This window comes from Phyllobates terribilis, unplaced genomic scaffold, assembly GCF_046119375.1.
Source record: "Phyllobates terribilis strain yellow unplaced genomic scaffold, ASM4611937v1 Scaffold_11__3_contigs__length_659146591, whole genome shotgun sequence".
Classification (NCBI taxonomy): Eukaryota; Metazoa; Chordata; class Amphibia; order Anura; family Dendrobatidae; genus Phyllobates; species Phyllobates terribilis.
Window position 1 is genome coordinate 326,858,760 of NW_027362771.1, and position 13,817 is coordinate 326,872,576.

At 51.2% G+C, this 13,817-nt stretch overlaps 1 protein-coding gene across 1 annotated transcript in view; it reads left to right on the top strand.

Annotated features, from left to right (window-relative positions):
* The window catches only part of LOC141166189 (TRPM8 channel-associated factor homolog), a 186,435-nt gene that overhangs the window by 118,720 nt on the left and 53,898 nt on the right, over window positions 1-13,817 (top strand). The window contains exon 7 of the mRNA XM_073652639.1: window positions 11,923-12,260. Within this exon, the coding sequence (XP_073508740.1) occupies window positions 11,923-12,260 (338 nt within the window). The remainder of the gene's footprint in view (window positions 1-11,922; window positions 12,261-13,817) is intronic.

The following is a 13,817-nucleotide window of genomic DNA, read 5'->3' on the forward strand; positions in this document are numbered from 1 at the left end:
ACCAGGTTGTAAGCCCCACGGAGGTCCAGTTTGGTGAAGATTCTAGCCCCTCTCAGACGATCAAATAACTCCGGAATGAGCGGAAGGGGGTACTTATTTTTCACCGTGATCTGGTTAAGGCCTCTATAGTCTATACAGGGACGGAGAGAGCCGTCCTTCTTTTTTACGAAGAAGAAGCCTGCTCCCGCCGGGGAGGTAGACTTCCGGATGAATCCCCTGGCCAGATTCTCCTCAATATATTCGGACATCGACCGGGTCTCAGCAGCGGATAATGGATAAATACGCCCACGGGGAGGAGTAGTACCGGGTAACAAGTCGATAGGGCAGTCGTATGGTCTATGAGGGGGTAGTGTCTCTGCTTCCTTTTTATTAAAGACATCAGCATAAGACCAATAAGGAATTGGAAGTCCAGGTAGATTAGCTGGGGTAGGAGAAGGACGGACGGGATGGACGGGAACCAGACAGGTCTTATGGCAGTCCTGTCCCCAGCGAAGGACTTCTCCGGTCTGCCAGTCAAGCACGGGTGCATGTCTCTGGAGCCAAGGTAGACCTAGCAGGAGGGCGTGAGAGAGTCCAGGCAGAACATGAAAGGAGATACTCTCAGAATGCAGCATTCCCACTTGCAGAGTAATGGATTCGGTGATGAGTTGGATGGGGCGTGGTAAGAGACCCCCATCCACGGCAGCAACAGACAAGGGTACAGCCAGAGGTTTGGTGGGGATGCGGCACTTCTCTACCAGGGACTGTGAAATAAGATTCCCGGCTGCTCCAGAGTCCAGTTGGGCTAGTTCGAAATAACGGTTCTCCCCGCAGACGATTGAAACTGACAGCAGCAGAGATGGAAAGGATTTATTCTTGTCTAGGTCGACCTCTCTGAGCGAACCTAGACACAGGCGTTTTCCGACCTCTCTGGGCAGGCACGGATCCGGTGCTCCTTACTGCCACAGTAGAAGCAGCTCCCCTCGGCACGGCGTAAGTCCTGACGGGTTTTGACCATCTTGGTCTGGTCGACCTGCATAGGCTCAGGAGAGTGTACCTGGGGAGAGACGGAGGGAGTGACGGGTTTCTGAAAAGTAGGAGCTAGACGTGGAAACCTCCTCTCACGGGTGACCTCTTTGGCACGCTCCTGGAACCGTAGGTCAATCCGGGTGGCAAGAGTTATTAGGTCATCGAGAGTGGTAGGAACGTCCCGACCGGCAAGTTAATCTTTAATACGGCCGGACAGACCCTCCCAGAAGACGGATACCAGAGCGTCGTTATCCCAGGCCAGCTCCGAGGCAAGGGTACGGAACCGTATGGCATATTGGCCCACGGTGAGACTTCCCTGACGGAGGCGTAGCAGAGACGATGCGGATGAGGTTTTCCGTCCGGGTTCATCGAAGACTTTCCGGAAAGCCGTGAGGAAGGCAGGCAGGTCGGACACCAGGGGGTCTCCTCTCTCCCATAGAGGATTTAGCCAGGCCAGGGCCTCCCCGGTGAGATGGGACATGATGAAGGCAATTTTGGCCCGGTCGGAGTTAAACTGGTGGGACAATAGTTCAAAGTGCAGGGTGCACTGATTAATGAAGCCCCGAGCCTGGGCGGGGTCGCCTCCGAAGCGAGGAGGTGCAGAAAGCCGGGGTCCGGGGTAGGATACCATGGTATTGGTGGGCAGCGGAGCTGCCGGGTTGCGAGTCATGGCACTGGCGGTGGTTGCTGGTGGAGCAGTCAGAGTGTCCAGGCGAGAATTGACATTCCGCAGGTGACCCAGGATGGACTCCTGTTGGGACCTCTGACGGGACAGTTCATGACAGAGGTCCGAGAGCGAGGGAGCTTGGGTGCCACCGGGTTCCATGGCCCGAGCAAACTGTAACGGGTCTGGGAGGCGGAACCTCTGAGCTACTATACAAGGGGGCAGTCCTTGTAAGGGAGCGGGTGGCGACCAGGCAGGCAGTCGCAGCAGGTGACCGGGACAGTCTCTGGAAGAACGGGCAGGAGATCACGACAAGTGACTGGGGCAGTCTCTGGGTGAACGGGCAGATGGTCACGGCAAGTGACCGGGACAGTCTCTGGAAGAACGGGCAGGAGATCACGGCAAGTGACTGGGGCAGTCTCTGGGTGAACGGGCAGGTGGTCACGGCAAGTGACCGGGGCAGTCTCTGGGTAAAGGGTTGGTACGACCTGTGGCGGCTGGTGGTAGACTTGAGCTCCCAGGTGAGCAGGCGAGAGTCTCTGGTTAAACGGGTGGTCACAGCATGTGACGGCGCAGCCTCCAGGAAGACCAACAGACTGGCGGCAGATGAGCGCTCCCAGGAGAGCGGGCAGAAGTCTCTGGACAGGCGGGTGGTCACAGCACGTGACGGCAGAGCCTCCAGGTAGGCTAGCAGACAGGCAGATGAGCGCTCCCAGGTGAGCGAGCAGGAGTCACTGGACAGGCAGGTGGTCACAGCATGTGACGGCGGAGCCTCCAGGTAGACTAGCAGGCAGGTAGCAGGTGAGCGCTCCCAGGTGAGCGGGCAAGCTGGTCCATAGACAGACTGACGGGAGTAGGAAGGCAGACCGTCGGACCTCAGGCAAGCAGGCAGGTGGCTGGTGTGCGCTCCCAGGTGAGCGGGCAGGCTGGTCCTTAGACAGACTGACAGGAGTAGCAAGGCAGACCGTCGGACCTCAGACTAGCAGGCAGGTAGCAGATAATCAGGCAGGAATCTGGCAGGTAACTGGCAGGTAACTGGCAACGAGACCTGAGGGCTGAAGCAGAGTAGTGAACAGTGCAACAACATTGCTCTGGCACCTCCATTTTGGAGGAGGTGCCTTATATATGGTAAAGTCCTCCGGCCATTGGCCGGGGACTCCTTAGGACAGCGCGCGCGGCCCCTTTAAGAGGGAGGGCGCGCGCGCGCGCCCTAAGCACAGTGGCCGGGAAGGAGCGCGCGCTGCCAGCAGAGCGGGAGAGGGACGCCGGGCACGGAGCAGAGCGGTGAGGGGAACAGCGTCCCTGCCTAGCAGAGGGCAGGGACGCCGGCACTACACTGGTCCCTTGCTCATGACTGAGCCTCCGGGCTTCTATGGCCAGAGGACCTAGAATCCCCTGCCGGCTGGTTTCTGCTGCTGGACTTAGAGATCCTCACAGCCTCGGACTCCGTTGTCCGGTCGTAGTGTCTTCAGCCAGGACGAGCAATATCTGCTTCCAGTTCCTGGAACTCAGCTCCTGCTCCTACAGAGCTCCTAGCTGTTGCTTTCCCTGTGTCTGGAACTTCACTCTCCCTCTGCTTCACTACTCTAACCCCGCCCCAGATCCAGTTTATATAGGGCAGGTTCCTCCCCTATCTGGTCTGGGACAGGAGGTGTTGCATCTTCAAGGGATCCTGACCAGGGAACCTCCCACTTGCTCCCAGACGTGATATTTCTATCACCGTGGCAACCAGACCCCTGGGGTGCCATATTCCCCCCTAGTGAAATTTAGTACTCTGGGACTAAACACATTTTTGCCACATAATATAACAGGGTATAAACAATAATACAACAACATATGTACAAGAAGTTTAGTCTTTAGAGGTCACGGCGCGTCCGTGACTGGGTGTCCATGTCACCCAACGAGGTGAAGTCTTGAACGGTGCGGGGACCTGTCCAAAGCAAACCCCAAACGTTGGCCCTGGGCGCGGCTGCAAGGCGAAGCGAACTACTTTGGACCACACGGCGCCACGCCAGACAGGTTTTTCTTCCGTGGCCGTCTTCGCAAGAGGCACCAAGTGCAACTATTTACAATGTAGTTCCGGTTATTCAGCGTCCATAACCTGACAGTCCAAATAAACCTGCAGGGTAACTAGAAGAACATAATTACTAAACAGGCAACAAAAACATAAACCATTTTCAGCATTTGCAATTTACAGGTTAATCCACATTACATTCTAGATTCTCCAGAGAGCGGGCATCTGTCCTCTAGTGCTCCTGGTGGACCTACGTAACCCACTATCTGGCTCTGCACTACAGGGTGTCGAGGTGTTGCAGGTAGGCCTGGCAGCTTCCTGCGTACTCTTTGGCTTACTAGGGGCACGACAGGCTCACTACTAGCAGAGGGTTGATTCTCCTGGGCTGCTTGTATGGATCCATCTGCCTCCTGGGCTGGTTGCTCTCCCGACTCTCCCTGTTCTTCGGTAGGCCCTTGAGGGGCTGGCTGGAGAAAGGTGATGACGGGTACCACGACTGCGTTGTTGATTTGAGTCCAGGACCGGGGAAAGTCTCCGAGTACGGTACTGATCATTTCTTCCTTTTCCTCTGCGGGTTGAAGGATATCCTGGTCTTCTTCAGCACCTTGTAGCTGCTCGGGACACTTCTTCAGGTAGTCTCTGGAGACAGTGGCTGTGGTCTCTCCTCCATCCTTACTGATGACACATACTTTTGGGTTCTCATGGCTTGAGGGCAGTACGGTGTACGAGTCCTTCTCCCACTGGTCATCCAACTCTTCAAGACCTGCTCTCCAGGTGCCAGGGGAACAGCGAGAGCATGTTGGTTATAAGTCCTCTCTTGCCTTCCTCTTGCTTGAGACAGACTTCGCTCCATGGTCTCCTGTACTTTCCGGTACTGCGGCTGCCGTTCCGTGTCCCAGTCTGCTTCTGGTGAGGTGTCCTCGGGTGTCAGGACTCCCATCTCCAGGTCAATTGGCAGCTTACCAGGCCTTGCTCTCATTAGGTAAGCCGGGGTGCAGTTGGTGGAATTTACTGGGATATGGTTATACAAGTCCACCAGATCAGGCAGTTTCTCAGGCCACAGGCTGCGTTCCTCCAGAGGCAACGTCTTGAGCAGGTCTATCACTACCTGGTTCATTTTCTCACACATCCTGTTGGTTTGGGGGTGGTAAGGCGTTGTCCTTATCTTCTTGCAACCATACAAGTTGCAGAACTCCTGGAAGACCTCCGCTTCGAAGGCTGGACCTTGGTCAGTCAACACTTGCTCCGGATACCCGTGTGGACGGCAAAAGTGCTGCTGGAAGGCTCTAGCTGCTGTTTGAGCCGTTAAGTCCTTGACAGGGACCACCACCAGGAACCGGGAGTAGTGGTCTACGATGGTGAGGGCGTAGACGTACCCAGACCTACTTGGAGCCAGCTTCACATGGTCCAGGGCTACCAGTTCTAGTGGTTGCTTCGTGATGATGGGCTGCAGGGGGGTCATCTGGCTGGCACGGTCCTTCCTCCTCAGGTTGCACGGGCCGCAGTCTCTGCACCATCTCTCAATGGCCCCTCTCATGTCTACCCAGAAGAACCGGTCACGCAACAGGAACTCCAGCTTCTTCCATCCGAAGTGCCCTGCTCCGTCGTGGTATGCCTCCAGGACCATAGCCGCGTCCCGTCTCGGGACCACTACTTGCCAGGTCAGCTCATGTGTCCGGGAGTTGACAGTTCTCCAGCACAGCTTCCCCTTGTAGAGAAACAGTTTACTCTTCTCCTTCCACAGCTGTTTGGTCTCCTCCGGGGCGTCTGGGTCAAGGCGGGCATCAGCCTGTGTCAGCATCTCTTTTACCAGGCGGACTGCTGGGTCACTGTCTTACGTCTCCACCCAGCTGTAGTGGGGTAAGGGATTGAACGTGGCGGAGTGCCTGTCCCTTACTCGGTGGGAATACTGGGTAATCCCATGACGGTGAAACGCGGGGAGTTCAATCTCTTCCAGTTCCTCTGGATCTTCCCCTCCGTCCGGTAAGTTCGGCATCCTGGACAGGGCGTCTGCGTTGGCATTTGAGCGTCCTGCCCGGTATTTGATGGTGAAGTCATAGTTGGACAGGCGGGCCATCCATCTCTGCTCCAGGGCACCAAGTTTCGCAGTGTCCAGATGTGTCAACGGGTTGTTGTTCGTGTACACGGTGAACTTGGAAGAGGCAAGGTAATGCTTGAATCGTTCCGTCACTGCCCACACCACTGCCAGGAACTCTAGCTTGAAGGAGCTATGATTCTCAGGGTTTCTCTCTGTGGGCCGTAGTTTTCGGCTGGCATAAGCGATTACCCGTTCTCTCCCCTGCTGGATCTAGAACAGCACCGCTCCTAGTCCGATGTTGCTCGCGTCCGTGTGGAGAATAAAGGGCTAGCCGTAATCAGGGTACGCCAGGATTTCATCCCCCGTGAGGGCCATCTTCAGCTGGCGGAAGGACTCCTCTTCCAGCTTGTCCCACCTGAAGGGTGGCTTCCGGTTTTTGGCCTTTCTGGACGGGCCTATTAGGAGGTCCTGCATAGGAGCGGCCATTTTGGTGAAACCAGGAATGAATCTTCGGTAGTAGCCTACCAACCCGAGGAACTGCCTCACTTCCTTTTTGTTGGAGGGTCTTGGCCAGTCCTTAATCACTGTGATCTTATCAGGGTCAGGAGCTACTCCATCAGCACTCACCACGTGTCCCAGGTACTGCACCCTTGGTTTCAGTAGATGACACTTGGACGGTTTCACCTTTAGGCCGAAGCCAGCCAGGGCATCGAACATTTCTGCCAGGTGCTTTAGGTGGTCCTCATAGGTCTTGGAATACACGATGACATCGTCCAGGTATAGCAGGACCGTCTCGAAATTTCTGTGCCCCAGACAGCACTCCATCAGCCTCTGGAAGGTCCCTGGTGCGTTGCAGAGTCCGAACGGCATACAGTTGAATTCACTGAGACCCATTGGGGTGGTAAACGCGGTCTTCTCCTTGTCTGCCTCTGCTACAGGAACCTGCCAGTACCCGCTAGTAAGATCCAAAGTGGAGAAGAAGTTAGCAGATTTTAATGCAGCTAAAGATTCTTCTATCCTAGGTAACGGGTATGCATCTTTGTGTGTGATACGGTTGATCTTTCTGTAATCTACACACATCCTCATGGTGCCATCTTTCTTTTTTGCAAGAACTAGTGGAGCTGCCCAGGGGCTACAGCTATCCCTGATTACCCCAGCCTCCTTCATTTCTCGCAACATTCCCTTGCCATTCTGATAGTGTGCAGGGGGTACAGGCCGGTATCTCTCTTTTATGGGTGGATGGTCTCCTGTGGGGATTTGATGTTCTACCCCCTTTACTTGCCCAAAGTCTAGCGGGTGTTTGCTAAAGACCCTTTCGTACTCCTGAACCACCCGGTAGACTCCCTGTTTCTGGTGTGGGGGAGTGGAGCCAGTGCCCACGTGCAGCTTCTGGCATCAGTCCTCCATTTGTTTCTTGGAGCCGTTACCTTCCTCTGGGGGAGATGGAGGCAAGGGTGCCACGGCCTTTACAGAGTTCTGGTTAATGGTGAACAATTTGGCTAGCGTGGCATACCGGGGCAAGCATACTTCTCTTTCCCCAATGTTTAGGATGCGGACAGGTACCCTTCCATGGCGGACATCAACCACCCCCCGTGCCGTCAAAATGGTGGGCCTACTGTCTGAGTAAACGGGTTCTACCATAGCTTGGTAGTCTCTACCCCTCAGACCAATAGCTGCCCGACACCAGATCATCATCTCACTCTTTGGGGGCATGGCGATAGGGAACGGGTCACTCATCCTAACGCTACCAATCTCACCACCCGACAGTTCTACCTGTTGCCGTTTCATCAGTGCCCGGTCTCCTTTTGTAGGACACGCTGCTGGCCGGAGCTGGCGTTCAACGCAACCTGCTGTAAAATGGCAATTACTTCTGAAAGGCAATTCTCAATAACGTTAGTACCCAAGGTTATTTTAGGGTGACTTTCACGACGGTCAATGTCCACAATAATCAGTCCCTGCGCCGGCAGTTCAACTTTACCAATTTTGATGGTCACCTCCTTGAACCCGATCTGCGGCACGGGCTGACCATTACTGGCGATGATGCTCAAGTCATTATCTGGGTAACGGGTAATATCCGTGTCATCCCAGTATTGCTTGAAAAGTACATAGGGGATGGTGGTTACCTGCGACCCGGTGTCCAACAGTGCCCTCATGGGAATGCCATCCAGTACCACAGGCAAGACCGGTCGTCCCCCCACATACTTGTCACGCCAGTTTGATGGGCCTGATGATCTTACGCCTGGGGGTTGGCCCTTTGCCATATGTCCTGGTTGGTTGCAGCGGCGGCAGATGGGCTGTCCGTCCTCGTTGTAGCGGTCGCTGGGTCTTCCTCTGGACGATGGGATCCTCCTCTGTCGGCGCCACGAGACGTCCTCCGGACTGGTGGTCAGCTTGATCCTTCCTGGAGAGGATACCTGTAATGACTGCACAGTCCTGGTTAATGCGGCAACGCTTTTGGTCAGTTCTTGGACCTGATGGTGCAGGTCTGCAGCCGGGTCTTTATCCAAAGCCTGCGCACCAGCTCCCACAGGCTCTGCAGACAAGGGCGCCGCCTCCTGGTGATAGGTAATAGCAGGGCACCGGTGGGTTACAGCGCTACCCGGTGCCGGTTCTCGGAGCACCCGGATGGCCCTGTCTTTGAACTTTGCAAAGTCTAACCCAGGGTTCTGCAAGGCCATTGCACGTAACTGGGTTCAGTGGGTGTTGGACAGCAGACCCTCAATGAATTGCTCAGTCAACAGTTCATCTGCATTCATGCACACTGTCAGGGTCTGCCTGTTTAATGGCTCCCAGGGCCTCTTGCAAATTCAAAGCATAGTCTCTTATACTGTCTTGGGCCCGCTGCTTGCACACATAAAACCTCATTTTGATCTCTGCTGAGGTTCGGGTATCAAAAGTGTCCTTCAGACGGGCTAAGATCTCCTTCACAGTCTCCTTGTCCCTGACTGACCAGGACTTTACTTCACGTTGGGCTGCGCCGGTTAGCTGGCCTATCAATATGCTCACTTTTTGTCCCTCCGTCAGGGGGTATACTTTAAATAGGCTGTACAGTTTCTCTTTAATGTCGCTTAGGGTATGCGACTCCCCTGAGTATTGGGGCAGCCAGGCAGCTCCGGGGATGTAAGGCATTGTGAATGGCATTACTGCGGCAGCGGCCGCGCTGGCGGTGGCAGTCCCCTCCGCCTCCAACATCTTCCTCCCCCCTAGTCGACCGTGGCCTACCTTCTGTTGCTTCTTCTCCATAGGCCGCGGCTCCGCAGGCGATCGTCGGGGTGGAGGACCTTGCGTCGCGTCCTGGTGACGTCAGCGTCCGTTCGGCTCCTTTCAGGACCTTGCGCAGCGTCCGTGTGTAAGGCGTGGCTTCAGGTCTCGCGCAGTTTGGACGTCCACGCCCCTCTTCTTCCCGCGCGGCGTCCCGAAGATGGCGTCCGATGGCGGGAAAACGGCTGAAGACGGCGGGAAACGACTGAAGATGGCTGGACACGACTGAAGATGGCGGGAAACGACTTTTGAGGTACGTGTACAGTCTTTTCAGGCGCGCAATACCCGTTTGTGGCGGGTTGGTCACAATCCTGCCGACTACGCCAAAAAGCTGACACGCACCCTGGGCCGTGTGTGCACGCATGTGGGTTACCCGGAGCCGGGTCTCTTGTGGGATGCTGGGGGTTGTAGTCTCCGCGTGGCGGTGACCCGGTCCGTGGCTCAGGGTGGTCAGACCAGTGGCAGTCTTTTATATGTTTTAGGTTAATGTCCGACTACGCCACCCGTGGATTGCGGTCAGGGTGTACCGCCGCTGCAAGGCAGACCGCTGAGGCTGGTGTTGTGTGCGCAGCAGAGGATGGGACAACTCCCCACGGGAGGAGTATAGCCTCAGGGCAGTGAGTGTGGATGATTGGAGTGATGGTGCACGGGTGAAGCAGGAACGACTCAGAGTCTTTGCAGTGCAGTTCAGGGTCTTTACTGATGATGATAAGGCAGACCCTCCCGGGAGTACTGGCTAGCATAAGGGGCCTGGTCAGTCTGTGAACAAACAGGAGTTCCCCTGGCCAGGTGGAGTTGTAGGCCTCCCCGTCTATCTGCACTCTTCCTGGCTACCTTGCTGTAAGCGAGTGGAAGTAGCCCACGTCCCTGAGTATACCGTGTGGTGCTCACCCGTATGGCTGGTGACTTGGGGACTTCTGATAGCCTCCGCTCCTCGATGGCGGTGCTGGTCCCTTGCTCGTGACTGAGCCTCCGGGCTTCTATGGCCAGAGGACCTGGAATCCCCTGCCAGTTGGTTTCTGCTGCTGGACTTAGAGACCCTCATAGCCTCGGACTCCATTGTTCGGTCGTAGTGTCTTCAGCCTGGACGAGCAATATCTGCTTCCAGTCCCTGGCACTCAGCTCCTGCTCCTACAGAGCTCCTAGCTGTTGCTTTCCCTGTGTCTGGAACTTCACTCTCCCTCTGCTTCACTACTCTAACCCCGCCCCAGATCCAGTTTATATAGGGCAGGTTCCTCCCCTATCTGGTCTGGGACAGGAGGTGTTGCATGTTCAAGGGCTCCTGACCAGGGAACCTCCCACTTGCTCCCAGACGTGATATTTCTATCACCGTGGCAACCAGACCCCTGGGGTGCCACATGAGGAGGAGAGGTAAACCGCTCGATCCTCCACTGCCCGGCTAATAGTTTTCTCCCCAGTGCCTGTCGCCGGCCCAGCACACCGGGGATGACTTCTTCATCCCTGATAGGGACAGGAAATAACACTGGATGGAGGATGTGGGGGGGGCTATTTAAACCACTTCGTATTTCCTGTCCCTATTAGGGTGGGGTTACATCCTCCTGTGTGCTGTTGTGGGGGGTTATTAGAGAAAAATGAATTTCCCCTAATTAAATTCAGGATTAGGATTGATATTTCATTAGTGAAGTATTATGATGGTATATGCTTATAGGGTAATACAAGCAGCCTACAGGATCACCTAGTGCTCATTTGATTAAGGGCAAAGTGCAATAATAAGCGGTGATGTATATAGCTGAAGGCTTTATCTGTTGCCTATTTAATTAAAGGTAAGTGTAATAACAAATGTCTATATATATAACAGTACCAAAAACAATTGAATTAAGTGTATAGTTTGAGGTGATTATACTATTATTATGTGAAGTAGGAATCAAAGTATAGTGCAGAATTATTATGATTAGAAGAAAAAATGCACATGGTTTTTTAAGTATATTTTGTTTATTTTTAGTATCCAGCTCTGACCTTATCCAAAGACCAGAGAGCATAGACCACACAATTAGTAAGGTGGAAAATGAAATATAATGTTAATATCCTAATAAAGGTTACATTTTAATATAGGTAGTCCACCCCAGTCAGTAAGTTGTCATTCATTGAGTGGACTCTAGTATTTGGAGTGCATAGGTCCTCTTTCAGTAAATTGAACTACATATCAGGACAGAGGTCCCTGATGTGCCTTTTGCCAGTGTTTACCGGCTTTTTCAAAAGGCCCTAAGAAATCCACAGGTGAAATGATCATCGATATGATGTAAATATTTCAGATGGGATTACCCTTTAACCATGATTCTTCATTCCCTTTGAGGTTGCTTTTGTCTATTTTTTTGAGTTTTTCTTTTTTTTTTTTGTTTGTACCCAATTCATTATTCTATTTGTACCTTTTTTTAATTCCATTTTATATGTGCTCGCCTGTTTTTTTTCTTCTGCTTCGTGGGTGGAGTTTAGTGATTCTAGAGGTTTTAGCCTTATTCATCAATTGCGTCTTTTTAAAAAGTCGCAAAAATATGGCTCAATTTCACTCCAGTCCCCTCTGGTACATTTCAGAGTATGTCAAAATTTTGGTATAATTTTTTGCGACTTGTGGCACCAAAAAACAGTTCAAGACAGAAAAAAAGTCAATTTTTTACTTTGCACCAAATTAATGAATCGTGTGCGCCATTTTGATGGATTTGGCGCAGAAAACAGTAACTAATAGCACAAAACAAAAAAGGAAAGTGACTTAAAAAAAACGCAAATGACGAATCAGGGCCTTTTACTTTTATTAAGGGCACTTGCTTTAGAGCAATTTAACAATATGGCTCTGAACAGAAAATGTGCATCCATGATTTTACATTATATGTTTAGCTATAGCTTATTAAAAACACATGACAGCTTAGTGTTACCGATACACCACTGTTTTATTTCTGTTATTACATTATATTATTCTAGGATCGATGCATTCTGGATACCCAATTATGGGCCATACACCAGCAGCCGCTTCCATAACAAGTTCAGAATATATAAAGAAAGTTGGAATATGGGGCTGCACACATGAACTGGGGCACAATCAACAGCAAAGTGTTTGGGAATTCTCTCCTCACACTGGAGAAGCAACATGTAACCTGTGGTCTGTATATGTACATGAAAATGTATTGGGAATCCCAAGAGATAAAGCTCATTCTGATTTGGAACCAGAAAAAAGAGAAGCCCGTACTAGAGAGTATTTGAAGAATGGAGCAAATTTGAACGATTGGTATATGTGGACCGCACTTGAGACTTATCTGCAGGTAAGACACAGAATCTGTGTGGTTAATCAATATACAAGCACACTTGTGTCCACTCACATTTCAATTTATGTAAAATGATTTAACTTTAGTACTCAGTCTAATTCATCAATAGACTTTGTATGAAATACTAGATGAAATTGCCTGTCTTGTGATAAGCAACTTTGGTTGAATCTCAAATTACTATGCTGAACTAAATACAGTGGTGCTTGAAAGCTTATGAACTCTTCAGGATTTTTATATTTCTACATAAATCCTAACAGTAGTTAAAGAAAGCAAAATCCAAAATCAAACAAATAAGTGAAAATATCCCATGACAGTGAGTGGCAAAAAATATCTGAACCTTTCAGATTGGCAGATAATTTTAAGTTGAATTTACAGTTTGGTGTTTTGAATCAATGGGATGACAGTCAGGTGTGATTTAGCAACCTGGTATATTTAAAGAACAGGGCAGAGGTCTATCAAAGTCTGATCTTCACAATTCATGCTTGTCAAAGTGTATCATGGTACGAACAAATTAGATTTCTGAGGAAAGTTAAGTTTTGGTGATCCTCAAGCTGGAAAAGGTTACATAACTGTGTCTAAAGACTCCACCAAGCTACAGTTAGACAGATTGTGTACAAATGGAGGAAATTCAAAACCATTTTTTACCATCCCCAGAAGTGGCCGACCCACAAAAATCATTTGTATAGCAAGGTGTATACTAATCCACAAGGTGCCAAAGTAACCCAAGGTAACATCTAATCAACTAAAAGCCTCTCCCACATTAACGAGAGCTAATGTTGATGAGTCCACCATTAGCAGGACACTGAACAACAATAGTGGAACAAATAGAACATTGTTGCCTATCTGCAGTTTGCTAAAGCAAGAAGGCTATTGAAACAATGTTTTCTGAATGAATAGATTAAACTAAAGCTTTTTGGTTTAAATTAGAAACATTAAGTTTGGAGAATGAAAAACAATTATCTACAACATACAAAACTCATATCAACTGTGAAACATGGTGGTGGTAATATGATTTGGTCATGTTTTGCTGCATCGGGCCTGGATAACTTGCCATCTTTAATAGAATAATGAATTCTGAAATATACCAGCTAATTCTAACAGGAAAATGTCAGGATATCAGTCTATGAGGTGAATGTTAAGAGAGGGTCATGCAGCAAGATAACCACTAGTGATGAGCGAGCACTAAAATGCTCGGGCGCTCGAAGCTCGGGTCGAGCACATTGGAATACTCGGGTGCTCGACCCGAGCAACGTGCCCAATGTAAGTCTATGGGAAACTCGAGCATTTTTCTGGCTGTCCCTCCCGGCGGTCTGCAGAGGCCTAAAAATTGCCCAAATCGATGGGAACAGTGCTCAATTAAACGTCAGGCAGGCACAATATATAGGCAGACAGGCAGGCAGGGTATATAGGAGGATGCATGAAAAACATAGCAGGGCACTTGAAACACACTAGTGCCCTCCGATTTTCATGCACCCGTCTCTTTAAAAAAGCCAGCCGGCAATTCATCAGCGGCATACACCGGTACCCAACAATTTAGAACAGAAAGAATAGAGC